Here is a 27,577-nt window from a genome sequence, read left to right as displayed (position 1 = left end):
GATGTTAGGACTGTTTTCAGTAGCAAAACATAGACAGATATCTCTGGACAAAAAAAGTGTGTTTGAGATTTGTTAAAATGCTACAATTTTGCATATTGTGTCTTAGTCCACTGACTTGCCTGAATTCACTGAACTCATTAAACTTTTGAATCTCTTTGCCTTTTTATGCAATCCTGAAACATGGCATGTTCCTTTTATCTCCTTTCTTCTTACCATTTAAAGTTCCAAACATCCTTCTATATGAAATTACTTGTGATAAAAGTACACTTCTTTTAAGTATATTGTGTTTGCTGCTCATCAGTGTGACCATCTCTATTGTGGGGAGTCCAAGGACAGATTGCGTGAACACTTTGAAGAATAACACCATTCAGTTGACTTCATGTCACTTTTATTAAATTTCCACTGCACTCTTAATCTGGCTTTTCTGTTCTTGGTCTCCTGTGTCACTCCAGTGAAGCTCAATGTAGGTTTGACAAACAGCAGTTTACCTTTGTGATGATGCTGCACCTTTATCAAGGTTATGTTGTCCTTTTTTTTCAAAAGGGGTTGTAAAAGGCAGAGGTATCAACATGGCCACCAGGCTCTGCCTAAGTCAACAATCAGGGGAGGCCATTAAGTTTTTTTTAAACACTTGTACCAGTTCTCCCAGTTCAGTTCAGTTTTATAGTTTAGTTTTGGTTTAGAAACTGATGGGGACAGAGAAGCAGCTACAATGGAAAGAGGTTCCATGCTTCAGAAAATGATCCCAGTCTGATCCTCTCTCTCTCTCCTTCCCTCTGACATCTCTCCTGTAAGAACCTGTGTTTGAATTTACTTTCTTTTCACAAAGGGTGAATGGAGATGTTGCAGGAAATTAGAACAGCTTCTTTGTTAAGTTGCATGTCTGTTAGGTTTTCAAATAAGTGTTAATCTAAATTCTGTTTTCTTTTGCTTGTGTTTCATTCGATGGTGTGTAATTAAATTTTGTATTAATTGAAGCCAAGTGGCTTAACCAGCTGCATCACTCCTGGACTATCCACCTTTTATCTGCCTAAATCAACGAGAAAAGTTAGAGTCTGGGCTACCTTCCTGAAATGTTCTGAGAGGGTCTGGTCTGGTCCATAACACCTTTGAGTTAAGCACTTCACAGCCTTCTGGACTCAACAATGAATTCCATTATTCATACTAGGACCTGTCCCCTCACTTTGTCTCATTTAACTTCGTTTTTTGGACAGCAGCTGTTGACAGTGACAAAGTTTTCAGATTCACATCCTCTCAAGACCCAGATTTTATTTCTTTGCTTGTCCAATTTCCATCCTTCTTCATGTTTATGTTGTACTATCATGCCTTTTGTCCGTTTAGCTTGTATTTCTGTCACCTTATGACAGAGTTAATAAAATAAAACAATGGAATATATAATACCTTCACTTTGGCACAGCTGGTTTTGAGAACACATTTTCAGATAATCTGAATGATGACCCCAAGAAGTGCTGGGACCAATAGGAAGCTAATTTCCCAATCTCCATTTGACGCAGTATCACTGCCAATCAGAGACAAAGAGAATGAAACTTAGCCCCAGTAGAGTTCCTTAAAATTGAAGCCCATTTGTTCCACTTCTCTCCAACCTCATAAAACATGGACTTCAATTACTTCAAGGTAAGTCAAACCAGAAGGACAAAAAGGAAAACTTAAATGGCTGAAAATAAATTCTAAAAAAAAATCAAATTGTTTTTTAAAAAAAAGTGCTGACAAAAGATTCAAGTGCTCCCAATATTATTTATTATTATTAAATTAGGTGAGACAGAAGTATGGAAGTTCAGGATCGATTAGGGTTAGATATTACTTCTTTTGGTTTTTATCTACTTTTATTGATGTTATTTAGATTTAAATATATTTAACCCTGCCTCACCTGACTTCTGCACCCCCTCACCCTGAAACATCTAGTTTTGGGCTTGGAGAAAAGCGGCAATAAGAGATAACCACAGTTCTGTTAAAAAGTTTAGAAGGCAGGTTCCTGCCATTGTTACATAGATTAGATTACTTACAGTGTGGAAACAGGCCCTTCAGCCCAACAAGTCCACACCAACCCTCCGAAGAGCAACCCACCCAGACCCATTCCACTACATTTACCCCTTCACCTAACACTACGGGCAATTTAGCATGGCTAATTCACCTAACCTGCGCATCTATAGACTGTGGGAGGAAACTGGAGCACCCGGAGGAAACCCACGCAGACACGGGGAGAATGTGCAAACTCCACACAGACAGTTACCCGAGGCGGGATTAGATTAAGAATCCCATTATACAAGAGGTCTATGGTTCTGTCCACATAGGGGATGTCTGAGATGATTACCATGGTCTTTTAATTATGATTCATAGGTATACATGCTTAGATTTCTGTTCTGACTATATACTTACAAAATTCATCTGCTTAAGAACGTCAAGCTCCTTTTCATAAGCAACAGTTAAAGGATCCAGGTGAATGTCTGTATTTTGATCTGATGAAATATGTTTCAGTTCAATTTTGTAGCATGTAGTTTGGAAATAAATGTTTGAGTGCCCAAAGTAAATGAATAACCTAGTCTGAGTCTGAAGTGAGTATCCTTTGAACAGAATATTAAACCAAGAACCTGTTTGTCTTGTTAAATATCGTTTGACAATTTTGACAATAGGGAATCTTTCCTGAACCAATACAACCAAAAGGTTCAATCAACTTATCGTTGTTTGCTAAATGATCCTAGTTGAAATGCCTGACTCATTTGTTTGCTTAATACTAGTCAATACACTTTGAGAGTGATTTGTTCTGTGAATTGATAGGTGATGCTGGTTTATTTTGTTTACTAAATTTATGAAGGTAACTAGTGACATCTGGCTGGTATTTTTGTGACATATAATTGACAACATTTAGACAAAATGCACAACAGATTATAAGGATACAATCACTTTGTCCCTTTCCTCTCACCCTGAGGGTGAAATAGCCTGTTCATGAATGCAATACCCCTTCATGACACATTCAATAAATGTGTAGATTTGCAACTTCACAATATGTTCATATGATAGCAGCAGTAGCTTGTGCTCAGGATTTTAGAACCTGAGCAACCATTGGCATCACAGTGGCACATCCAAGAGAATGGGATAACACATTTATAGATGTGGTCACCCACAATTTTAATTCTATGCAAGCAGAAAGGGAAAGGGAGGCTGACAGTTAACAAGGAGTCATCTGGTCATTCAAAGGAGTCTCCTGAGTGAATTTCATTCTCCAATTAGTATGCCATTCTGTATATTAATGGGGTTAATGGCTCAACTGAGGAGTACAGTCGTAGACAAGTTACAGCAAGATGGGTGACTCAACTGTATTGAGGAACTCGAGAGAATTTTGGAAAAGAAATAATGGGGATCAGACAGGTATTTCTGCAATAGCAAATGTAATCCCAGGTCGGTATCTTACGTGCTTGGTACCAGAGTCAGGAATGTCACTGTGCAGCTGCAGGTGGGGTGGGGGGGGGGGGGGGGGGGGGAGGTTGGTGGTGGATGAATAGCCAGTGGTCAGATGGTAATGAGGTCAGGTGAATTGAGGGATGTGACCTCTCCTAGTTTAGAGAGCTAGGAGGGAAACAAGCAAGAAAGACCTTAAAGACAGTAATCTCCAGACCACTCCCAGTACAGTGCACATCCCAGTACAGGATAGAACAGATGAACAGATGCCCGGAGAGGTGGTACAGGAGAAAGAGCTTTTGATTGCTGGGATATTGGGACCAATTCTTGGGGGCCAGGCTGATTGGGTTGCACTTTCATAGAGCTGGGAGCAATGTCTTTGCCAGATGATTTGCTGGTGCTGTTTGTGAGGTTGTGAACCAAATTAGCAGAGATGTGGGAACCAGGAACTAGCAGTGAAGAGGATAACCAAGATGTACCAAGAATTGGCAGAGGCATAGAAACAGAATTGGAAGTAATCAGAGATTATGTGAAGTCAGAGTGAGAAGAAATGTTATAAGATCCAAATTAGGTTCACTCTGTATATATGTGAATGCGCAGAGTTTGGTAATTAAGGACTTCAGACCTACTACTATGTCTTCCTACCTAGCATTGTTGAACCTCAAATGATTCAAACTACTTCTTGGATGCATTTTAACATGTTCTTCTCATTTCATGAGGTTGAAAAAGAAAATTTATGCCACTTGCAATGTTTCTAAACTGGGCTCCACCCTAACATCTAAGCACCATCTTTGCCAAGTTTTAAAAACAATTCATTCCCAGGATGAGAGTGTCACTGGCTAGACCAGCATTTATTGCCCATCCCTAATCATCCAGAGGGCAGTTAAGAGTCAACCACATTCTGTGGCTCTGGATTTACATGTAGGCCAGATCAGGTAAGAATGGCAATTACCTTCCCTAAAGGACATAAGTGAACCTGGTAATCAACAATGGATTTATGTTCATCATTAGACTCTTAATTCCAGATTGTATTTATTGAATTCAAGTTCCACCATTTGCCGTAGTTGGATTTGAACATTAGCTGGGTCTTTGGATTAATAGTCCAGTGATAATATCATGAGGGTGTCACCTCTTCACATTGGCACATAGGTTAGCGTTCTTGAATTTTAGCTTTTACTGGGTGAATCTAACAGCAAAAGCAGTGAGGGAAAGTATTTGCATAAATGTAACACCCCTTATTTCCTCAGGATATCCTGCTAATGAAGTACTTCTGAAATGCTGATTTGAAAGCAAAGTATGAAAGCTCATTTAATGAAAGGCCATATAAACAGTAAGGTGATGAATGAATGACTAAACCGTTCTTAATTTTTAAAATTAAGAATTAAATGTTGGTCAAGGCACCAGAAGAACTTGCTGACTATTCTTCAAATGGTAATATAAGATTTGTTATGAGGGCAGGTGGAGTTTTCATTTAATATCATTCAAAACAAGGCATTTCCTACATCCAGTACTATGCTGCAGTGTTGGCCTGGTTTGTGTGCTGTTTTAGGGCTTGAATGTACATTTTTCTAGCTTGGCTAATTGACACAAGTCTGAGGACTAAGATGGAGTATAGACACTGACTGGAGTACAAGCACTGTTATTCCCTTTCATTAGACCTCACTGGGGTCTGCTTATAAATGGGATTGCTATTTAAACAAGATTATTTGTGAAAGTCACTTAAGGCTGTACATAATACTTGTCAAGGTCTGGTGAAGACAACTACTGAATTTTTACAGCAATGAATGAACAGCTGTCTGCATTGCTGTCTCCAATAGAGTGCTTGGAAACTCAATGGAAACAGCATAGACTGTATCAGTATTTGTCATCTGTGGTGGCATTGTTCATACAGACTCAAAAATACAAGAGGATCTTTTACCCAGTTTCAAAAGCTTTTCTTAATATTTCTTGTAAGAGCCCCAGTATATATCAGTCTTTCTAGTTCCACTGATGTGTCTAGAGCTGCCACTGCATGGCCTCTATCTGCCTTTTGCCGAACATGATTTCTGATTTTTGTTTTCTGCCTCAATCAGGGTTTGACCTCTTATTTTCAGTCATTGAACGTGAAGCAAGCAATTATCATCTCAGAGATCCTGGGGACTGTACTTCAGTGTGCCCTTTGATATGAGAGCTGCTTGAAGATATTAATGGCATATGTATTATTGACTCTGGTCATTTCAGAAGTTGCCCTTTGCCCTTTTCAATTGCCCACTACTTTCCTTATCTTCAATGGATAGAATCTAGAAAACTAATTGCATGAGGAGTGTTGATACATTCTGAGAAACTGGGGAGAGTTTTCTAGACACACGCTAATTATAGTTTGCAACTTCAGCTCATTATGTCATTGTTTCAACTTAAAATATGAAGTCCAAGACCAGTTAAAAGGAGCTAAATTCTTCAAATGAAAGCTTTATTAGGAGAAACAAGACAATTCAGGAGAGTAAATATAATCAAGTAATTGTAAACTGCATTACTTTTTTTTTAAATAAACCAACCATTATTTTGGATATTACGAGTTTCAATTGCTGAGAGAATCCTTTTTAAATAAAAACAAATTTAGAGTATGTTTTGAATGATTTGTGGTAATCCATTGTCCGGTTACACAATCATAGGGCGATATGCTCATGCCATGAAATAGCAAACATTGTGTATAATAGAATCTGTCATTTTAAAAATTAAAATAGTTATCACAATTCCTTGCGCAGGTATAATGGATATTACAAACACTGAGCGACGTGTACAAAACTTGATATATAGTGGAAAGGGTACTTCAATGATTGATATAAGCTTCAAAACTTGTAACTGCTAACTTTGAATAGCCTTTATCATGTTCATAGCCAATGTGGGTGTTGTAAATTTGAGTCAATCAAAAGAAGGAGTTTTATTATCGGCAAGTTAATATTTTATTTCAGTTAAATAAAGCCTTCTGTACTTTCTTATTGATGATCAAATGTCATCTGGTGCAAAAAGGAAGATCATTAAATTCTGTCTCCAGGTTCAGATGAGATTGTGACAGAGAGATTCCTATTATCTGAACTCTCATTTTATTTTTGTCTCAGGGACACCGCCAATGTGATCAAAGAAAAATTTGGCAAAAAGCTTTATGAGTCTCTTTTGGAGTAAGTACCTCTGCAGACAATGCAAGCACAGTCATTTAATAACAACAAATGCTGCATTGCAAGACATTGTTTGAACAATTTGGACACTTGTTTGTTATTTTCTTGATGTTAAGTATTTTTGTCTCTTTGGAGTTCTGCCTTTCTTCACGATACTGCATCCGCTCAGTTCTGTTAATTTCTGACTCCTGAGTTGGTAACTTTCAAGCTCAACATGAGTCTGAACACTCCAATGAAGGAAAAAAAAGTGCAATATTATTGAAGTTGCTGTCTGTTGGTGGGAAAATCTCTTCTTGTTCAGGCATATATTAAAGTTTCCAAAACACTATTCAGAATAGAACAGTGAGTCTAGTGTCCTGATCAATATTCCTCCCCAGCTCAATTGCAATGAGAAAATTATTGATTTTATACCTGATATGTTGCTAACACAGAATATTGTCTGTATTTTCTTACAGGACTTTAGCATGAGAAAAAGGTTGTTTATTGTGTGAGGTTCTTTGAGATTCGATGAAGTGAAATATAAGTGTGCATTATTATAAGTTTACTTTCTGCATTGAAAATGATTAGTGCTGGAATGTTGTATCCCAAGTAATGCTTAAAACCATCATTAAGAAGGTATCATGGGGGTAAACCGGAGTGTAGCATTGTTTGCAATATATGATGAACCAAGGCTGTCCATTCTGGAACCTGGCATTGAAACAAGCTCAGAACGATGGCATTAAAATAAAGAATCAAAGAAACAAGCAAAATTTACCCAAATGGGTCATAAAACTAATTAGTGTAGGACATGATGAATTTAATAGTGATGGAGTAAATGAAGTTATATCATATTGTTTTGAGGAGAATTAGGAGCTTTACTGTGTGTCCATGCCATGCTATGTTTGACCTGAAGTGCTGACAGTAGATAATAAATAGAAGAAAATATGTTGCTGGAGAAAAAGCAACCAAAAATGTTCTACCTACCACACAAATGAGTAACATGGAACATTAATGTTAGTACTGGAGTGATGCCTAGTTTGGTAGGCTTTACATCCCAGTGACAGGTGGATCATAACAGGCAACACGCCCCTTTGGCTGTTTGTAACAGGCAGAATACTGACTGCAGCCAATCAGTCATGCTTATCAAGCTTAGAACTTAGTGGCTAACATGATTGGACAATATTGCCTGAAAAATCCAGGTGTGCAAAGAATTAAGTTAACAACCAATTTAAGATCTGTCAGGCTCACAATGTGGCTCGCTTATGTTTGCAAGTGGCGTGTATTCAAATGCAGGGCCCTGTTCTCTATAAAGAAACAGAGTGTGTGGTATGTTTTGCCTTTCTTAATCAAACGAAAGCTTGAGGGACAACTATTCCCTGATCCATTCCCCATGGCAATACTTCAACCAACTGGTCAACTTGACAAACTATCATCTTTCTCTCGTTTAGCATAAATTATTTATTTTTTAATTTTTCTATTTTTATAGGGGAAGGTGATGGCTCAATTATTAATTCAGGGATCCACAATGTTCTGGGGACTTGGGTGCAAATCCCACCATAGCAGATGGAAATTAAATTCAGTACAAAGTATCTGGAATTTGGGGTCTAATGATGACTATAAAACCATAGTCAAATGTTGTAAAAATCTTTGCCTGCCCTACATTTGACTCCAAATCCACAGAAATGGCTCTAACTACCCTCTGGCAGTGAGGGAGGGGCAATAAATATTAGCATGGTGAGAAGTGCCCACATTCCTGTGAATATTTTTTTTAAATAGCATGCTTGCATAGCCTCATGAATGCAGAATGAAAAACTCTGACAGCATGCCTCTTTACTCAGCAAGAGGAGATTTTTTTTTTCTGATTCATTGTCCATGTAGTCATATCCTGAATACGCACTTAAAAAAAAATGTGAAAGAAAGTTAAATGATTGTGGGAAGGTGAAATGTTAAAACTGTAGCTTTGATGCTGTATTTAAAAAGACTTTATTTGGTTTCAGAGGGGAGATGCCCAATATAAACTCAATTTTGGATCAGGAGGACTTCACTATGATGAAGAGAGCCATATATGCTACTCAGGTAAGTATTTAACAGAGAAATTCTGGAAATCTCAGGTTTCTTTTCTGGAGTCCCCATTGTCAGGTTTTACCCAATGTAAACGATATCACAATAAAGAAAAATGCAAAAGAAATTAAATAAACTTAAAACACACTGTTAACCATTGTTAAGGTTTGGAAATAAATAATTAGGTAATGAGTAAATTGAAAGGAATGTGAAATATAGTTCTAAACCTTGGTCAGTAGTAGGATAGTCACAGTTGGCCTCTGTATTCCTGGTTCCAAAGTTCTGAAGAGATAATGTCGGACTCAAAATGTTAACTCTCTTTCTCTCTTCACAAATCAAACGTCACTGACTGAGTTTCTCAAACATTTTCTGTTTTCATTTCAGATTTCCAGTCTCTGTAGCATTCATTTTATTTAAGTTTCTGTGCCTCTCCCCCTTGTTTATCTAGAAACCAGAGGTTTAAAAAAAATTCAAGTTTAAAATTTAGCCACGTGATAATTTTCGACAAGCCCACATTTGTGAGGTCTGTTTTGCTGCCCAGAACAGGTCTACTTCACTACATCCCCTTCACAAACAATGACTTTACCATCGCTGAATCCTCAACTATCAATGTACTGGCTATTACCAATCACCAAAAATCTGAAGTGGACCAGCCATGTAAATAAATACTGTGGCTACATATGCAGGTCATAGCCTCGGAATTCTAAAGTGAGTAACTCACCTCCTGACTCCATCATCTACAAGGCAAAGTTAGGAATGTGATGGAATAGTCTGCATTTGCCTGAATGACTGCAACTTTAACAACACTCAAGAAGCTTGACACTGTCCAAGACAAAGTAAATCAGTTAACTGGCACCTGTCCATCATCTTTAGATACCACTCTCTTTACCACCAATACAGTGTGTACCATCTGCAGTATGTACTGCTGCAACTCATTATTACCATAACCATTATCATCTAGAAGGACAAGGGTAGCCGACAGGCATGGGAACACCACTTGCAAGTTCATCTCGAAGCCATACTGTCCTCATTTGGAATTATATGTTACCATTACTTCACTACTGTTGGATCAAAATTCTGGAACAGCACTGCAGGTGCACCCCCACCCTAAGGACAGTGGCATTTCAAAAAGCCGCCACCTTCTTGAGGGATGGCAAATGAATACTAGCCCAGTCAATGATGCCCACACACCATGATCAAACGAAAGAAAGTATACAAACAGGAACCTTGCGGTGGTGTGGGGTCCATTTACAATTTGCAGCAGCAGTGATTGGGATGTGAAGTAGGGTAAGCTACCTACCTGACAGTTCTTGGACTGCTTACAAGCTGATCACAAATATTTGTGTTCACCTGTGAGTCTGAGAGTAACAGGAATACTTCTTTGCCTTATTTAGTGTCCTTTGCCACCACTGCTGCCATGAGATTTCCCAGAGTGACAAACCATTCTCATTAAGTACTACCTGCGATTAATACAAATGGATCCTAACTTGAAAATAGTTGGGGCTTTTCACAACTAGTACCAGGAGAGCAGGATGATCATTCCTAGCATCTGCCTGACTCAGGCAAATGTTGAAAATCATTCACAGGTTCACTGAAAACTGTGTGTGCGTATGTGTGTACGCGAAAGTTAGGTAAGAATGCTGTCAAGCTCAGATGGGAATCACAGATGTCCTACCCTGCTGCTCTGCAAACTGCTAGCCTGTTGATTAAAATGGGTTTAATTTCAGAGCAGACCATAGATACATAACCAGCACAAACAAGAAAAAAAAACTGGTGACTGTCAATTCTGGAAGGGGAAGTCATGATTTGGAGATGCCAGTATTGGACTGGGGTGTAACAAGTTAAAAGTCACACAACACCAGGTTATAGTCCAACAACCAGGTGATGAAGGAGCAACGCTCCGAAAGCTAGTGCCTTCAATTAAACCTGTTGGACTATAACCTGGTGGTGTGTGATTTTTAACTCTGGAAAGGGAAAATTGTGTTAAAAATGATTACCATTCTTTGACCAAGTTCTTACCCTTTTCACTTCTCTGAAATGTGTATCATGTTGTTAAACAGCGGCGTTCGTTACCTCCTATTTGTACACACAACATGCTGGATGATGCCAATGATCTCATTCTCAAGGCAGTCCGAAGGATTGGGTTGTTTAATAGCATGAGTGACAGAATTAAGGTAAGCAAACTACTTTTATTAGCTGCCATGAAAATTTCTTAATGAATCTGAATGGGTCATATGAGCAGCAGACTGACAATTTTCAATTAGATAAAGCTGTGCTAATAGTCTAAGAATGGTTATTGTATACATGAAACTCTAGTAAATGGAGAAATTACACTCTGTAACAGCTTATTGTTTTTGACTCTTTTGTATGATTGTCATCAACAAAGGAACAAAGGAATAAATTGTAGCATGTATATATGTACTTTTCTATAGAAATTCATACAAAGAAATAATAGCAAAGAAATGTCATCACCTGATGTGTTCATTTGGGCCACTAGATGATAGAATTATAGAGACATCGAGTCATAGAGATGTACAGCATGGAAACAGACCCTTTAGTCCAACTCATCCACGCCAACCTGAAATCCCAACCCAATCTAGTCCCACCTTCCAGCACCCGGCCCATATCCCTCCAAACCCTTTCTATTCAAATACTCATCCAGATACCTTTTAAATGTTGCAATTGTACTAGCTGCTACCACTTCCCCTGGCAGCTCATTCCAAACAAGCACCACCCTCTGCATGGAAAAAGTAGACATTAATGCATAATGAGGCAGGTGAAATAAATTATCTCAGAGTCAAAGATCCCCTAGGATACAATGACAGTAAATAGTGTAATTTAGTATTCAGTTTGAGCGTGAGAAATTTTGGTCAGAAACAATTGTGCTAAACTTAAATAAAGATAATTAAGTAACAATGATGGCAAAGTTAGATGGAGTGGACTAGGCAAGAGAATTAGCAGCAATGGAACAAAACAGATTTTAAAAAAGTAGTCCATGACTTACAACAAAGACATATCCAGAGAGAAAGAAGAATTCTATGAAAGAGATTAGCCAATTGTAGTTAACAGGATAGCATCAAATTGAAAGATAAAACATACAATATGGCAAAGATTAGTTTCAAACCAGTGGATTGGATAAGTTTTATATTTTCTGATTAGCAATCCAGAGTGGAAATCTTATTAATTATCCATGCCTTTATGCTAGTTGTATTTTCCCACTGCAGTCCTGGGTAACACAAAGCAATGATTATACCTTGAACCTATTTGGCCAGTGCCACATGGCTTTCCCACTTGCAGCTTCAGGTGGGGTTTATAAAGGCATCCTTATCTCTGCTTTCTTCTAAATAGCTTATGTTCGTTCTCCAGGTCATCTTTCACCCTGAGTTCCTGTCTTCCACCAGCCCATTGCTTCCTTTGGATTATGAGGAGTTTGTACGTGGCTGCCATTTGGGTGTGTTTCCTTCTTATTATGAGCCATGGGGATATACTCCTGGTGAGTTGCAACCAATATTGAAGCTTTTCACTATATTTTACCAAGTTGTTCATTGTAGAGTACAAGTAACAATAAATCATCATTCATATTAAAATGCACCTGGAAAGAAGTCCAAACAATCCCTGAACATCTAATTGTATGTTTGTGGAAGGTCAAATATCTCTATTAATTAACAATTCACATAGTGAAATAAATAAAAAGCAAAGAATATTGACTTCCTGGTTTGAATAATGGGAATACTTCAATTTGATTGGCTGTTTACAAGCCACTTGTGTCTACAGAACCCCTTGATTTGACACCAGATTCAAACTCGTCAGGAAAGAGGAAAATCTTGCTACTGGGATTACTATGCTTTAGTGAGCCATTTAACTTCAAAGTTGACACAATGTGCCCTTGCTTATACTGACCACAAAATCCTCAGTTTCAATTTGAAATCTAGTTTTATCTTAAACTTGACTAACAGCCATTTCCTCTGTGTTTGGTGTGACACCAAGCCAGAAAGAGCAGGAAAATGCTAGCATTGACTGATCTCCAATCTCTACTGAGCTAACTGGTCTCAGGCAGAATAGTGGAGATGGTCTTCATGCTGTTAAGCTCTACAGGAGAAAAACAACCAGGATTCGGCCTCCTGTTTACTATCTCCTGACATCTTGCAAGTCTTTCAGTAGGTAATACTTGCTAAAAATACTTGCTATCTAAGCTGGCATGGGAACGTTGGCCACCTGGTGGAGATATTAAAAAATTGCCAATGGAATTGCAGCTGCTCTGCGAATACTGCTTACTTCGATAGAATGACTGTTGACCATTAAGTTTGAGTTCGAAATAATTTAGTTCTCCAGCAATGCACAGTGTTATACTGAAAGGTCAACTTTATAACATTATTTAATAGTTAATCACTTTGCTGTCAGGACTAAGTGGTTTCTAATGGGATTAACCATTTATTTCCTTCCCCCAGCGGAGTGCACAGTGATGGGAATCCCTAGCATCACCACCAATTTATCTGGCTTTGGGTGCTTTATGCAGCAACACATTGCTGATCCAGCAGCATACGGTAGGTATTGCGCTTACTTTGCATACCCCCTAGGAATTGATGGCGTGCTACCTTTTAACCATATTCATTAGTAATAATTTTACTCCGGTAAAAGGCAGTTCTGGAGAAAATTGGTGAGGAAAATTGAAAAGAAAATCGGGGTATATTATTACTAAATCCAGTGCAGAGCCAGGGAGAGCATTATAGAAATGTAACTTTTCAAAGGTTTTGGGTCTACAACTTAAGGGGTTTCCACTCGTCCATCTCTAGATTGGACCAGGTCTTGACCAGCCGACTGATATCAGGCACAGACTGTTCCCATTTATGCATGAATTTGCCTCCTGCAACCAACATTTGGATCCTTATATAAATCTGCTAATGCCTATTACAAGCTAAGCCTATTGGGCCTGTTGAAAAGCATCCAATATAGCACATGGCTTATTCGCAGGGTAGATCAGGTAAATGAGATGTGACAGAAATCCCATATACCATCACCCCGACTCTCTTTCCACATCCTAAACTCCTCGCACCTTCATCAGCATATGGTGATTGAAATCTCCAAGCTTGAGTTTCAACAGCCAAGTTCAATCCTGACCTCCAACATCTGCCCTAACTGGCAGTGGTCAGTGGCTCATGTTCCACAGCACAATTCTTCCAGGTAGCAGTCCTGGAATGCTGGCAGTAAAACTGTAGTGCTGGGCAGCTGACATATATTTATTTACATACTGTCCATTAGCTAATTTGAGTGATTTTTAATTTTGGTTCTTTTTAAAATTCAGTGTTTGAAAATGCGGAGTAACTTAGAAAAGTTTGAGGAAGTGGAAAAACAATTGATTTTCCCCTACACCAGCCTTAAAAAGCCTTAATTGAAATGGACTTTCTCTTCATAATTTGCATTCTTTCAGCTGTAGGTAAATACAGAGGAGTTATCTGACAAGTATGATACATTTAAAATTTAATTACAGTGAGCAGTTAGTACAATGAGATTGATGTATTTTACCTTAGCGCACCTGACTAATTCAATAACACAGAAATGAGCTCGGACCGGCCCTTTGCTGATAATGTAGCCTCCATCTCACCTTTTATCTGGTGCTTTTATCTGATACAGTAATTATTACTGATCACTGCATGGGGCCACAGTCTTGCGTAGTTTTCAGTAATATAATCACTGTAGCTGGAAACAGCTCTCTCCTCTCCTGCCTGCTGTGCGCCTTCAAATTGGCCTGGCGTAAAGGCGAGCTGTGCCCGTGAGGGATGTGTTCCTTGTGTAATGACATTAGAGAAAGGACCAGTCAGAGCCCAGTTCTTTGTTAATAAAATTACCCTCAATGGTACTAATGCCACAAGCAAATTGGATAATACCCTACATTTCCTTCCAAGTAAATAATTGTTCAGCCTCACGGAAACTGATTGGATTCAGAAATAACTAAATCTAGTTGCAATGAAGAGTGCGTTGGAGCTCTGATACAAATAGTATCATTAAAACCCTTACGGGCACAATAGCAGACGTGGTTATATAAAGAACTGCAGGCAAAACGCACTTTGGAGAATGATGTGTGACAGGCAAAGAACATCTGGTCCTTTATGCAGACACGTGTATTAGGTACCCACTCTTTGGTATGTTATTGATAAAACAGACATTGTGGTGTACAGAAAATACTTAAGGAGCTTTATGTTAGTGAGAACAATATAGGTGCAGTAACATTCATAAGAATAATATAGATTAAATATGTTAGTAAAATAACATGGGCAAATATATTAGTGAGAATTAAATGGGTACAACATATTTGTGCAAGTGACATGGGTATAGTATATCAGTGACAATAAAAGAACACATTACATTTCACATGATTTCTAACAGCATGTTTTTGGTTTAACGTGTTTGATAAATTAGCACTGCTATCATGTTTAATTAAACTCAAAAGTTGAGCAAGCGCAACCTATTTTTCTAAACAAACTATCACTTTGCAGTCCCTACCCAACCCTTTCCTCCCACTCTGCATGTTCCTTCCCCCCCCAGTGCTACCTCCCAACTCTCACTGCTTACTCTGTCAGTCTCACTGCCCCTGTCTCATGCTCTTGCTTAAAGTGTTAGTGAGAGGGAGAATTAGAAGGAAGTAGTGAGCAGGAGACGTGACAAATAGTAGGGTCAGGGAGGAGGTGGAGAATGGGACAGTCAGGGTCAGGGAGGAGGTGGAGAATGGGACAGTCAGGGTCAGGGAGGAGGTGGAGAATGGGACAGTCAGGGTCAGGGAGGAGGTGGAGAATGGGACAGTCAGGGTCAGGGAGGAGGTGGAGAATGGGACAGTCAGGGTCAGGGAGGAGGTGGAGAATGGGACAGTCAGGGTCAGGGAGGAGGTGGAGAATGGGACAGTCAGGGTCAGGGAGTGAGTGTGGAGAATGGGACAGTCAGGGTCAGGGAGGAGGTGGAGAATGGGACAGTCAGGGTCAGGGAGTGAGTGTGGAGAATGGGACAGTCAGGGTCAGGGAGGAGGTGGAGAATGGGACTGTCAGGGTCAGGGAGGAGGTGGAGAATGGGACTGTCAGGGTCAGAGAGGAGGTGGAGAATGGGACAGTCAGGGTCAGGGAGGAGGTGGAGAATGGGACAGTCAGGGTCAGGGAGGAGGTGGAGAATGGGACAGTCAGGGTCAGAGAGGAGGTGGAGAATGGGACAGTCAGGGTGAGGGAGGAGGTGGAGAATGGGACAGTCAGGGTGAGGTAGTGAGTGTGGAGAATGGGATAGTCAGGGTGAGGTAGTGAGTGTGGAGAATGGGACTGTCAGGGTGAGGTAGTGAGTGTGGAGAATGGGACTGTCAGGGTGAGGTAGTGAGTGTGGAGAATGGGACTGTCAGGGTGAGGTAGCGAGTGTGGAGAATGGGACTGTCAGGGTGAGGTAGTGAGTGTGGAGAATGGGACTGTCAGGGTGAGGGAGTGAGTGTGGAGAATGGGACTGTCAGGGTGAGGTAGCGAGTGTGGAGAATGGGACTGTCAGGGTGAGGGAGTGAGTGTGGAGAATGGGACTGTCAGGGTCAGGGAGGAGGTGGAGAATGGGACAGTCAGGGTGAGGTAGTGAGTGTGGAGAATGGGACTGTCAGGGTGAGGTAGTGAGTGTGGAGAATGGGACTGTCAGGGTGAGGTAGTGAGTGTGGAGAATGGGACAGTCAGGGTGAGGTAGTGAGTGTGGAGAATGGGACAGTCAGGGTGAGGTAGTGAGTGTGGAGAATGGGACTGTCAGGGTGAGGTAGCGAGTGTGGAGAATGGGACTGTCAGGGTGAGGTAGCGAGTGTGGAGAATGGGACTGTCAGGGTGAGGTAGCGAGTGTGGAGAATGGGACTGTCAGGGTGAGGTAGTGAGTGTGGAGAATGGGACTGTCAGGGTGAGGTAGTGAGTGTGGAGAATGGGACTGTCAGGGTGAGGGAGTGAGTGTGGAGAATGGGACTGTCAGGGTGAGGTAGTGAGTATGAAGAATGGGACTGTCAGGGTGAGGGAGTGAGTGTGAAGAATGGGACTGTCAGGGTGAGGGAGTGAGTGTGAAGAATGGGACTGTCAGGGTGAGGTAGCGAGTGTGGAGAATGGGACTGTCAGGGTGAGGTAGCGAGTGTGGAGAATGGGACTGTCAGGGTAAGGGAGTGAGTGTGAAGAATGGGACTGTCAGGGTGAGGGAGTGAGTGTGAAGAATGGGACTGTCAGGGTGAGGTAGCGAGTGTGGAGAATGGGACTGTCAGGGTGAGGTAGCGAGTGTGGAGAATGGGACTGTCAGGGTTGGGTAGTGAGTGTGGAGAATGGGACTGTCAGGGTGAGGTAGCGAGTGTGGAGAATGGGACTGTCAGGGTGAGGTAGCGAGTGTGGAGAATGGGACTGTCAGGGTTGGGTAGTGAGTGTGAAGAATGGGACTGTCAGGGTGAGGTAGTGAGTGTGGAGAATGGGACTGTCAGGGTGAGGTAGTGAGTGTGGAGAATGGGACAGTCAGGGTGAGGTAGTGAGTGTGGAGAATGGGACTGTCAGGGTGAGGTAGTGAGTGTGGAGAATGGGACAGTCAGGGTGAGGTAGTGAGTGTGGAGAATGGGACTGTCAGGGTGAGGTAGCGAGTGTGGAGAATGGGACTGTCAGGGTTGGGTAGTGAGTGTGAAGAATGGGACTGTCAGGGTGAGGTAGCGAGTGTGGAGAATGGGACTGTCAGGGTTGGGTAGTGAGTGTGAAGAATGGGACTGTCAGGGTGAGGTAGCGAGTGTGGAGAATGGGAGTATGGGAGGTTCAGGGAATGGGAGAGATGGAACTGGAAAGCAACAAGCAGGAGGTAAGTTGGAAGAGTTAGCCAGTTACTGAGAAATTTTAAGCTATTAAAAGTTAGTGGGAGGTTAGTTGGGCCAGTTAAATTCATGACAGCCAATAGGTTGCGTATTTAATTTAAACATTACAGGTCAGAAACATGATCCCCTTTTATTAATTGTTTGCTTACAGGAAAGTGATTTTTGTTAACACTCTGTAAGGAGCACATTAAAAATGTTAACTGTAATACACCTAAAGTGTATTAGAGCGATACAAGTACAGTATAACTATTGCAAATATACAGGCTGAGTGTATTGGTGAGAATTACATTGCTGCAGTATTTGGCTAGCATAGTACAGGCATAGTATGTATTTTGGTCAGCGTAGCACAAGCGTAGTATGTTAATAAGAAATATGGAGCAGTAAATCAGTCAGAATAACAGAATGCCATATGTTAGTGAGAATGACAAGATTACAGTCCATCAGAAAAGATAATACAGGCACAGCATTATTAGCAAGAATATTATAAGTGCAGTAGATTAGAGAATAATGCAACCACATTTTTGTGAAAATTGTGCGAGTGCGGTTCATTTACAAAAATACATTTTGAAATTAAAACAAATGGAATGGGGACAATATATTAGATACAATAATAAACATGCAGTACATAAGTTCAAATTGTTTGAATATGGTATGTTAAAATAATATAGAAGGAATGTATTAAGAATAATATGGGTTTGATGTAATAACAAAGCACATTGGTGATACATTTGCAGTATGACAACAATAATAACATGGGCACTGTACAATGTCAAGAGTGAGATGGACACAGTGCATTAGTGAGAACAAAGTTTTCTCACTTTGTTTCAGTGAACCACGAAGTGTCTAATGCTCACCACAAGCTCTGCTTCCAGCCTTTGTATGGTGGCGTCTAAAGTGACAGTTTAGTCTTAGAAAAAGGCAGTGTGATGTATTCAACTATAGCCCTTCACTTCCATTGAGCACATCTGGAAATGAACTAGTCAGTCCAGTTTCAGATTTTAAATGGAATACAAGATTTGAATGTGAATATTTTGGAAAAGACTGTGCATGTGTGGCAGAATATATAGAATGAAACCTATTAGCTGATTTGATTTCAAACCGAAGGGGAGGTCATACTTTGTATCGGGTTCAGTCTTCGAGATCTTCAGTATGATTTGTCCTTGCTGGCAGGAAATGGCTTGACCAACAACAGGTTTTCGGTGAAAATGATGCAAATACAGAAAATGAGGAAGAGTCATACTGGACTCAATGTTAATTCTGTTTCTCTTTAGGTGAATGGTGCCAGACTTGCTGAGTTTCTCCAGCTTTTTGTGTGTTTATTTCAGATATCCAACTTCCGTAATATTTTGCTTTTATTCAAAGAAAAGAAACTAATCAAACAAAAGTAATAAAAAGTGATAATGATCACTCAGTGACCAATGTACAGGCAGCCTCCCCAACTTTGACTATGTTGCTGATGGGAATTAAAATCTGCTTACGTTTTCAGTCCCACTGTAATTTTTTTAAGTGAGAACCTGCCCAAAACTGTCTTTTTGGCCACTAATTGCCTCATGCATTAGATGACTCAGTTTAGGCTTGCTTTTCCTTCAGGGATTTACATCCTTGATCGTCGTTTTAGATCTCTGGATGACTCATGCAATCAACTGACCTCGTTCATCTACAGCTTCTGTCAACAGACTCGACGGCAACGTATCATTCAAAGGAATCGCACAGAGCGCCTCTCTGATCTGCTGGACTGGAAGTATCTAGGAAGGGTAATGCTCAACAAACCTTCTCAGTTTTAAAAAAGAATTTAATCGATATTCAACTCTGACTAAGTATTAGTTTTGTGCAGTTACCTATTGCATGGTTTTAAAAGCTGGAATGGCTTCATCACTTTCACACTTTGCTTTCTTTGTTATATTCTGGTTTCACTACTCCCTATCTTTGTTTTCCAGTTTCTTAATTTTCTCTAAGTAGGCTCTTGCTATTTATTTCATCAGGAGTTCTCTTGATTATCTATGCTGACTGTGTCAGAAGATCTATAGAAACATCAACAGAGGGGCCTCAGTTATCTGGCATTCAGTTATCTGAATATCAGATTATCTGGCAAGATTCAAGGTCCCAGTGTTTGGCTAAACTATGTTATCCGGCATTCCATTATCCAGAATTCACTTAACTGTACGAAATACTCCCTACCCATGTCCTTCGGATAATTGAGGTTCCTCTGTAATTCTTCTGTCTCAAAACCATCATTTATTTTCTGTCCACATTACCATCTCTGAATCAACTTATGTCTAACAAATTTATTGGAGTTCTTTGTGGACTAACATGCTGAGGATAAAGGAGAACCAATGGATGTACTGTATTTGGATTCCCAGAAGGCATTTGATAAGGGGTCACATCAAGGGTCTTTGTGGAAAGTAAAAGCTGACATTGTAGGGAGCAACACTTTGCTGTAAATAGGAGATTGGCTGCCGAACTGGAAACAGAAAAATGGGTTATTTTCTAGTTGACGATGAAATGAGTGAAATGACGAGGAATCAATGCTAGGGCCTCAATATTTACCAGTTTATATAAATGACTTGGATACAGGGGCAGAAGATAAAGTTGCTATGTTTGCTGATGACACAAAGATAGGAAAGTAAATCGTGAAGAGGATGTAAAGTTAAATGAGTGAGTAGAAGTTTGGCAAATGGAGTATAATGTGGGAAAATGTGAAATTGTTCATTTTGGTAGCAAGAATAGAAAAAAGCATGTTATCTAAATGGTGAGAGATGTTCTAGAGCTGAGATTCAGAGGTCTGGCTGCCATCATGCATGAATGACAAAGGTTAGTCTGCAGGTGCAACAACAATAGAATGTTCTTGTTTACTATGAAGGAGGGACAGTGAACTGCTGCAGACTTACATGTTCAAGAAGGCAGCTCTTTACCACTTTCTCGAGGGCAGCTAGAGACAGGCAACAAATGCTGGCCAGCCAGTGACCCCCATGTTTTGTGAGTGAATTAAAAAGAAAATGGAGGTGATATTTCAGTTATTGGTGGGGCCACATCTTGAATACTGTGTACAATATTCATCTCCTTATTTAAGGAAGGATGTCATCGCATTAGAAGAAAGCCAGAGAAGATTTACCAGCCTAATACCTGAAATGGGTATGTTGCCTTCTAAGGAATGGTTAGACAGCTAGACATGTGCATACCAGAGCTTATTAGGGTAGCGAATGATTTGGTTCAAGCATGTAAGATCCTGAAAGATCTCCACAAGGTGGATGTAGGAAGACTTTTCCTTATTGTCTAGGAGAATCTCGAACTAGAGCTCAATGTTTAAAAATAAATGGTCACCCACTTAAGGCCGAGATTAGGAATTTTTCTTCTCTCTCAGGGTGGTAAATCTTTGGGAATTTCTTCCTCAAAAGCTGACTAAAAGAAAGTCTTTAAATATTTTTACACCAGTGATAGATCGATCCTTCATAAAGTAAGGGGGTGAGAGATTATCAGGATTAAACAAGAGTGTGGAGTCATCAAATCAACAATGATTTATTGAATGGCCTGAGGGATCACAGATGCTATTTATGCTCCTAGTTCATATTTACACAAATGCTGAGCTGTTTGCTTCTCCATGCTTCAGTCTAGTTATACTGTAATTTACATTCGTGAAATTTGGATATGAATGAGTTGAAAATGCCTTGTCATTTCACATTGGTAAAACGGATGCTATCTTCTCTAACCTCTGCCAACAAACCATCCAAATCTGTGTACCCTTTGCAGACTGTTCATAGAACAGTACTGCTCAGTACAGACCCTTTGGCTGTCTATGTTGTGCTGGACCTCTATCCTGCTCTACGTTCACACTCACCTACATACCCTTCACTGTACTAACTTCCATGTGCCTATCCAAGAGTCGCTTAAATGTCCCTAATGTATCCGACACTACTACCACTGCTGGCAGTCCATTCCACACACCCGCCACTCTGTGTAAAGAACCTACCTCTGATATCTTCCCTAAACCTTCCTCTAAATACCTTAAAATTATGCCCCTTGTAGTAGACATTTCTGCCATGGGAAAAAGTCTCTGGCTGTCCACTCTGTGCCTCTCAACATCTTTTGGAAATGCCAGTGTTAGGCTGGGGTGTACAAAGTTAAAAATCGCACAACACCAGATTATAGTCCAACAGATTTAATTGGAAGCACTAGCTTTTGGTGCACTGCTCCTTCATCAGGTGTTTGATGGAGCAGCGCTCTGAAAGCTAGTGCTTCCAATTAAACCTGTTGGACTATAACCTGGTGTTGTGTGATTTTTAACTCTCAACATCTTGTACACCTCTATCAAGTCATCTTTCATCCTTCTTTCTCCAATGAGAAAAGCCCTTGATCCCTCAACCATTATTCATAAGGCCCGCCCTCCAGACTAGGCAGCATCCTCATCAATCTCCTCTGCACACTGTTTAAAGCCTCCACATCTTTCCTATAATGAGGCAACCAGAATTGAACACAATATTCCAAATGTGGTCTAACCAGGATGCCTATAGAGCTAAAGCATAACCTCGCGGCTCTTAAACTCAATCTCCCTGCTAATGAAAGACAACACACCATACACATTCTTAACAACCCTATCGACATGGGTGGCAACTTTGAGGGATCTATGGGTGTGGACCTCGAGATCCCTCTGTTCCTCCACACTGCCAAGAATCCTGCCTTTAAACCTGTATTCTGCATTCAAGTTCGACCTTCCAAAGTGAATGACTTCACACTTTTCCAGATTGAACTCCATCTGCCACTTATCAGCCCAATTCTGCATCCTGTCAATGTCTCATTGCAACCTACAACAACCGTCCACACTATCCACAACTCCACCAAACTTCATGTCATCCGCAAACTTAATAACCCACCCTTCCACTTCCTCATCCAAGTCATTTATCTTTTTCACAACTTGCTTTGCTACCTATCTTTGTATCATCTGCTAAATTGGCTATAATGTAGTTGATGTCTTCATCCAAGTCATTGATATAGGTTGTATATGGTTAAGCCCCCAGCAGCAACCAATGTAATACCAGTGATACTGTAACCATAGTTCCAGGTTCACAACCTGAAAATGACCTATTTATCCTGATGTCCAAGCACTACATCTTGCTCTTTGCAAATCTCTGTTGAGATCCTGCCACATTGACACCTTCTCCCTATGTTTAAATGCTTCTTCCTTCAAAACCTTCAGGTTGACCATTGCATCATGAGCTTTGCTTTTCCCATTACGCTCACTGCTTGTTTTCTTTGTTTGTAAATGTAAAGTATTTTCAGAGGTCATTCTGCACATGAAGAGCAGTACAGAATTGTTTGTGTTTTGTGTTCTCACTATACATGAGTACTCTCTAAATGAGAGCAATGTTATTTCTTTGTGCAAAGTATGTGGAGAGGTTGCTTCTTTGTTAATAGAGTGCATTCTTGATTATGTTTTCAGTATTACATACATGCAAGACAGATGGCGTTAGCAAAGGCTTTTCCGGATTCCTTTACATCTTCACTCTGGGAACCTGAGGTAGTAAGTGAAATTTTTGTTAATGTGGGTGTTTGTTTGTAATGCTAATTATTAGTACTGCTTTAGGAGTTGCCTAAAAGGAAATGTTCATTCTTGTTGTTCAGATTACTTACTATCTGTCTATGATTACTTCAAGCAAAATAAGATCAAATTGTAATATCTTGGAATTTCAAGCTAAAATTTCTTTACAATTCCATCAGTGACATTGTGTCACACCTGTGCTTTGATGTGACCCTTTTTTGCTCCAGCCTTTGGACTATATTACATTACATCCCTCTCAGTCCATAATGGAGCTCTGTCTAATGTTGGGGAATTGAGCCCTTATACAGGGGAATCTCAATTATCCAAATACCGATTATCTGAAGGCGATCTCGAGGTCCCGGTAGAAACGTTACATTAAAGACGTGTTTCCAGCAGTGATCGCATCTTTTGCTTACAGTGATTAAAGAGGCACCATCTCCAAATGACCGACTGCCTGCCCTCTCTCTCTCTCCCCACACTTTCTCTGGAGTTCTACAGAGGGGTGTAACCCCGCTTCCCAGGAATAATCTCTCCAACATTGTCCTGTGCAGGGCAAATGTGGTTGTGTCTGCGCGCTATTTGGAGACTTACCCCACAGAGGCAGCTGCACCAGCAGCAGTCTTATTGGTGTATAGTCCGGATGCCCCGGAGAGGGGCCGGAGGTGGTTGGCGGGGGGCTGTGTTGGGGCAGGGGATCGCACGATTTGTGCTGGGGTTCGGGGGCAGGGTTGGACCAGGTTGCAGGTGGGGGCAGGTTTAGACCAGGTTGCAGGTGAGGGGTGGGTTTGGACCAGGTTGGGGGCAGGTTTGGACCGGGTTGGGAGTGGAGTTGGCCAGGGGCCATGTTGGGGCGGGGCCTCGTGCACTGTGTGCTGCTGCAGTCTCCTGAACAGGGAGCAAACTTTAAAAACTCCAAGCCCCAGAGGAAAGGCATTCAATGAATTTTCCAAATAATCGATTATCCGAGCGAAAAATTGGCTGCCCATCATGTTCGGATCATCGAGTTTCCACTATATTGATATTCTTGCCCTTCAGCATTATATCCTCTATATCATGGTTTTCATACTAAGGCTGTTCATTCTGCATTTAGTTGGTATTTGATTATTGCCTTTTCTCAATTGCACACCTGTTTTCCTGTGTGGAATTGATATATTTCTGTTTACTTTTTGGAAAAAGGGACTACTGAATATCTGAAAAAGTGTCATGTGCATGAATTAAGTGGTATGAATGGTTGTATGGAGAGCTACAGTGTAGAAAAATCCCTAAGCATTTAATCTAAGCATGGGGACTGTGACTTGGCAGAGTATCAAAAAACAATTTGGCTTTTCATGGTGTTCATACCTTAAATGTTAGACGTTAACCACAAAAGTTACAAAGTTACAGTAATGTCATAATATTAAGAGATTTCATACTGAGTATTTACTTTTGAACCTTGGAAATTTTTTAGTGTTTAGCTTAGGGATTATCAAGGGACTTTGAGACTGTATCAAGCAAGTTAAATAGAAGAGAACCAGTGGATGTGATCTATTCAGATTTCCAAAAGGCCTTTGACAAGGTGCCGCATTGGAGGCTGCTAACTGAGTTAAGAGGCTGTGGTGTTATGGGTAAGGTATGGACATGGGTAGAGAATTGGGTGACTGGCAGAAGGCAGAGAGTAGTAATATAAGGGGTCATTGTCAGGATGGCAGCTGATAGCTGCTGGCGTTCACAAGTGTCAGTGTTGGGACCACAACTATTCATGTTATACATTAATGCTCTGGACAATAGAACTGAGATTATTGTTGCTCAGTTGGAAGATTACACTAAGATACATGGAGGAAAAAGTAGTATTGAGGCAAATGTAATGCCAGCATTTGTTCCAAAGGGTGAGGGAGGGCGATGGACTGCTGAGGCTGTATACAGCTTTGGTCAGACCACATTTAGAATATTGTGAGCATATCTGAGGAAGGATGTGCTGACGTTGGAGGGGGTCCAGAGGAGGTTTACAACACTGATCCTGGGGATGAAGGGCTTGTGATACAAGGAGCAATTGAGGACTGTGGGTCTGTATTCGATGGAGTTTAGTAGGATGCGGCGTAATCTAATTGAGACTTACAGAATACTGAGAGCCCTGGATAGAGTGAACATGGAGAAGATGTTTCCACAATTAGGAGAGACTGGGACCTGAGGGCAGATCCTCAGAGTGAAGAGGGCAACCCTTTCGAACTGAGATGAGGAATTTCTCAACTGAGTGTGGTGAATGTGTGAAACTCATTGTCACAGAAGGCTGTAGAGGCCAAGTCATTGAGTGTCTTTAAAACAGAGAGAGATATGTTCTTTATTAAAGGGAATAAGGGTTATAGGGAGAAGGCAGGATAATCAGGTTAAGAAACGTATCAACCATGATCTAGTTATGGAGCAGACTTGAAAGGCTGAATGGCTGATATATCTTATGGTCTTATCATGTAAATATATCATGTTTCATTTTCCTTTGTGTTGTGAATGACTAAGCTTTGTTTTAAATTGTAGAGTGAAGGTTTCTGCTATCCAAGACCTGCTTCCAAACCACCATCCCCTGCTACCTCCCTTCATTCCAGTCCCTACCACAGTGAAACCGAGGAAGATGAAGAACGATATAATGAAGAGGAAGAAGCGGAAAAAGACCGAATGAACATAAAACCAATTGCTATGATCAATTCAAAATTAGAGAAGAGAAGGGTGAGGAAAAAGAGCCAGACCAGTGAGCCTACATCACCGGGAAGCCTTAACCACAGCTCTAGTGACCCTGAAAACCATAGTGACTTGGGGATAGATGAAAGGAACTAGAGCCATGTGAGAAATTATTAATGATAACCACTGGGCTGCCATATTTTACCAACTCCAAAACTGGTTGTGATGATTGGCAAGGTTAAGAATTTAGACAGAGGATGGGATCATGACTTGAGTTTTAATGTTTACGTTTGACTAGTATGGAAGAATTACTTAAAATGATAGCCTGAATGCTTAATGCTTCCAAATGATGAGACGTAGAAGTAATGACAGACAAACTGCACTTCTGAAGTCTGGCCTTAGATTTTGAATAGATTGTCCAGACATTTCTTACTGTCTGTTCAAAAGCAGGATGGGTGGCAACCTAAAATAGTCAGATTGCTTTAGAGATTGTATACCCAGAGTGACATAGTTACACTGAACAAAATCTGCACGAATGCCTTTGTTGCACATTTTTCTGTATAAATTAACGTGTCATTACCTGTTCACAGTCGATGGTATTTTTGAAATAGGTATTTCAGCAAGTAGAACGGAATCCTTGGAAAACTAATAGATGCTTTTGTTGTACGGTTGTATTGAAGGAGTTCCAAATATTGCACATTACTTAAAACAAATTTTACTCTTGAATGACCAACCATCATCTGAACTCTAAATTAAAACACGCCAACTCAGAAGCCTCCCAGTTACTAGCTCTCTTTCCTCACTACCCTCACTATAAGGCTGTGATTTATATGTTATCACAATCAGATGGAAAATTTTGCAAAATGACTTTGATTGCTATGTGTATCTTTTAAGATTTTTAAAGGAATGGAGCTCCTTTCATATTTTAATATTGGAAATAAGTGAAAAATACTCAAGGTACTTCCTTTGTTCCATTTTATTCAGGTACAAAATTAATTCACAAAGAAATTGAGCTTTTGTTTTAATGAGCCAAATGAGCTTAGCCTTGCTTCCCTGTTAGACTCCTCTTAAGACACCAGCAACCTGGAGCAACACCACCAAACTTATTTGGGGCTTGTAACATTGGACAGTCCTGAGGGTCTATCTGGTGATGCCCAATCTTGAAACATTTTCTTCTTCCTGTCATCCACACTGTAAGTAATCTAATCTAATCTTAAAAAAAACATAAAACAACCGACCAACAAATGTGGATGTAAATGTGTGTAGTTTTCCCTTGGTACAATCTGAGGAAAGTACCAAGATTTGCAGGACAATACAGAGAATTGGAGGATGGAAAGTCTTTTTGGATAGGACACAGCACTTTAATCAAGAAATTTTGGACCTTTGGTTTCTTTTACTGTCTAAAGAGAGGCAAGAATTGTTGTTCTCCAAATGTCAGAATTCTAAAATTTGCGAGTTATGAAATATACTGTTTTAGTGATATTTTTCCATTGTGGGCACCTTGATGACAGCTTTCAGACCTCCCTGCATCTGCAGTTTCTCCTAACTCCTGATGTTCAGTTTGTGTGTATTTTCTCTGTTGAAAGTAAACTTGGAAAATTGTAATGCATTAGCATATTCTAAGTGACAGTGAAAAGTGAAACTGTGTGCAAATAGTTATTTTAAAAGCATGCAAATAAAACAAAGTACTTTTTTAGTTTGGAGGTGAATCTTTTTTCTTGCCTCATTCGAAAGCGCTGGCTGGGCTTAAGCACATTGCCATGGAAGCATCATGCCACTTGTCCAGCTTTGTGTATGAGCAAAGTTTTGCCATGGTATCATCTGTTCATGTGTACAATTGCAATTTTCACTGCTAATGCACAAGCATGCAAGAAGTAGGCGCAGGAGACCATTTGGTCTCTCAAATCAGCTCCACCTGACTTTTAAAATTCCGTAATTGTAAAATTGAGA

The 27,577-nt window shown here is 40.3% G+C and overlaps 1 protein-coding gene across 2 annotated transcripts in view; it reads left to right on the top strand.

Annotated features, from left to right (window-relative positions):
• Positions 1 to 27,323, top strand: part of LOC140493579 (glycogen [starch] synthase, muscle-like) — an 84,214-nt gene extending 56,891 nt beyond the window's left edge. Inside the window, exons 9-16 of one of the 2 annotated variants that reach the window (XM_072592158.1) lie at positions 6,516 to 6,575; positions 8,549 to 8,627; positions 10,673 to 10,786; positions 11,979 to 12,105; positions 13,061 to 13,156; positions 19,036 to 19,199; positions 22,880 to 22,957; positions 25,487 to 27,323. In XM_072592158.1, coding sequence (XP_072448259.1) covers positions 6,516 to 6,575; positions 8,549 to 8,627; positions 10,673 to 10,786; positions 11,979 to 12,105; positions 13,061 to 13,156; positions 19,036 to 19,199; positions 22,880 to 22,957; positions 25,487 to 25,783 — 1,015 coding nt within the window. In that variant the 3' untranslated portion in view covers positions 25,784 to 27,323. Of the gene's footprint in view, positions 1 to 6,515; positions 6,576 to 8,548; positions 8,628 to 10,672; positions 10,787 to 11,978; positions 12,106 to 13,060; positions 13,157 to 19,035; positions 19,200 to 22,879; positions 22,961 to 25,486 lie in introns of both variants that reach the window. The other variant, XM_072592157.1, reaches the window with a different exon arrangement.
• Positions 27,324 to 27,577: the final 254 nt, after the last annotated feature.

Source organism: Chiloscyllium punctatum, chromosome 22, assembly GCF_047496795.1.
Source record: "Chiloscyllium punctatum isolate Juve2018m chromosome 22, sChiPun1.3, whole genome shotgun sequence".
NCBI classification, from domain to species: Eukaryota; Metazoa; Chordata; class Chondrichthyes; order Orectolobiformes; family Hemiscylliidae; genus Chiloscyllium; species Chiloscyllium punctatum.
This window is presented reverse-complemented; position numbering and strand designations above follow the sequence as displayed.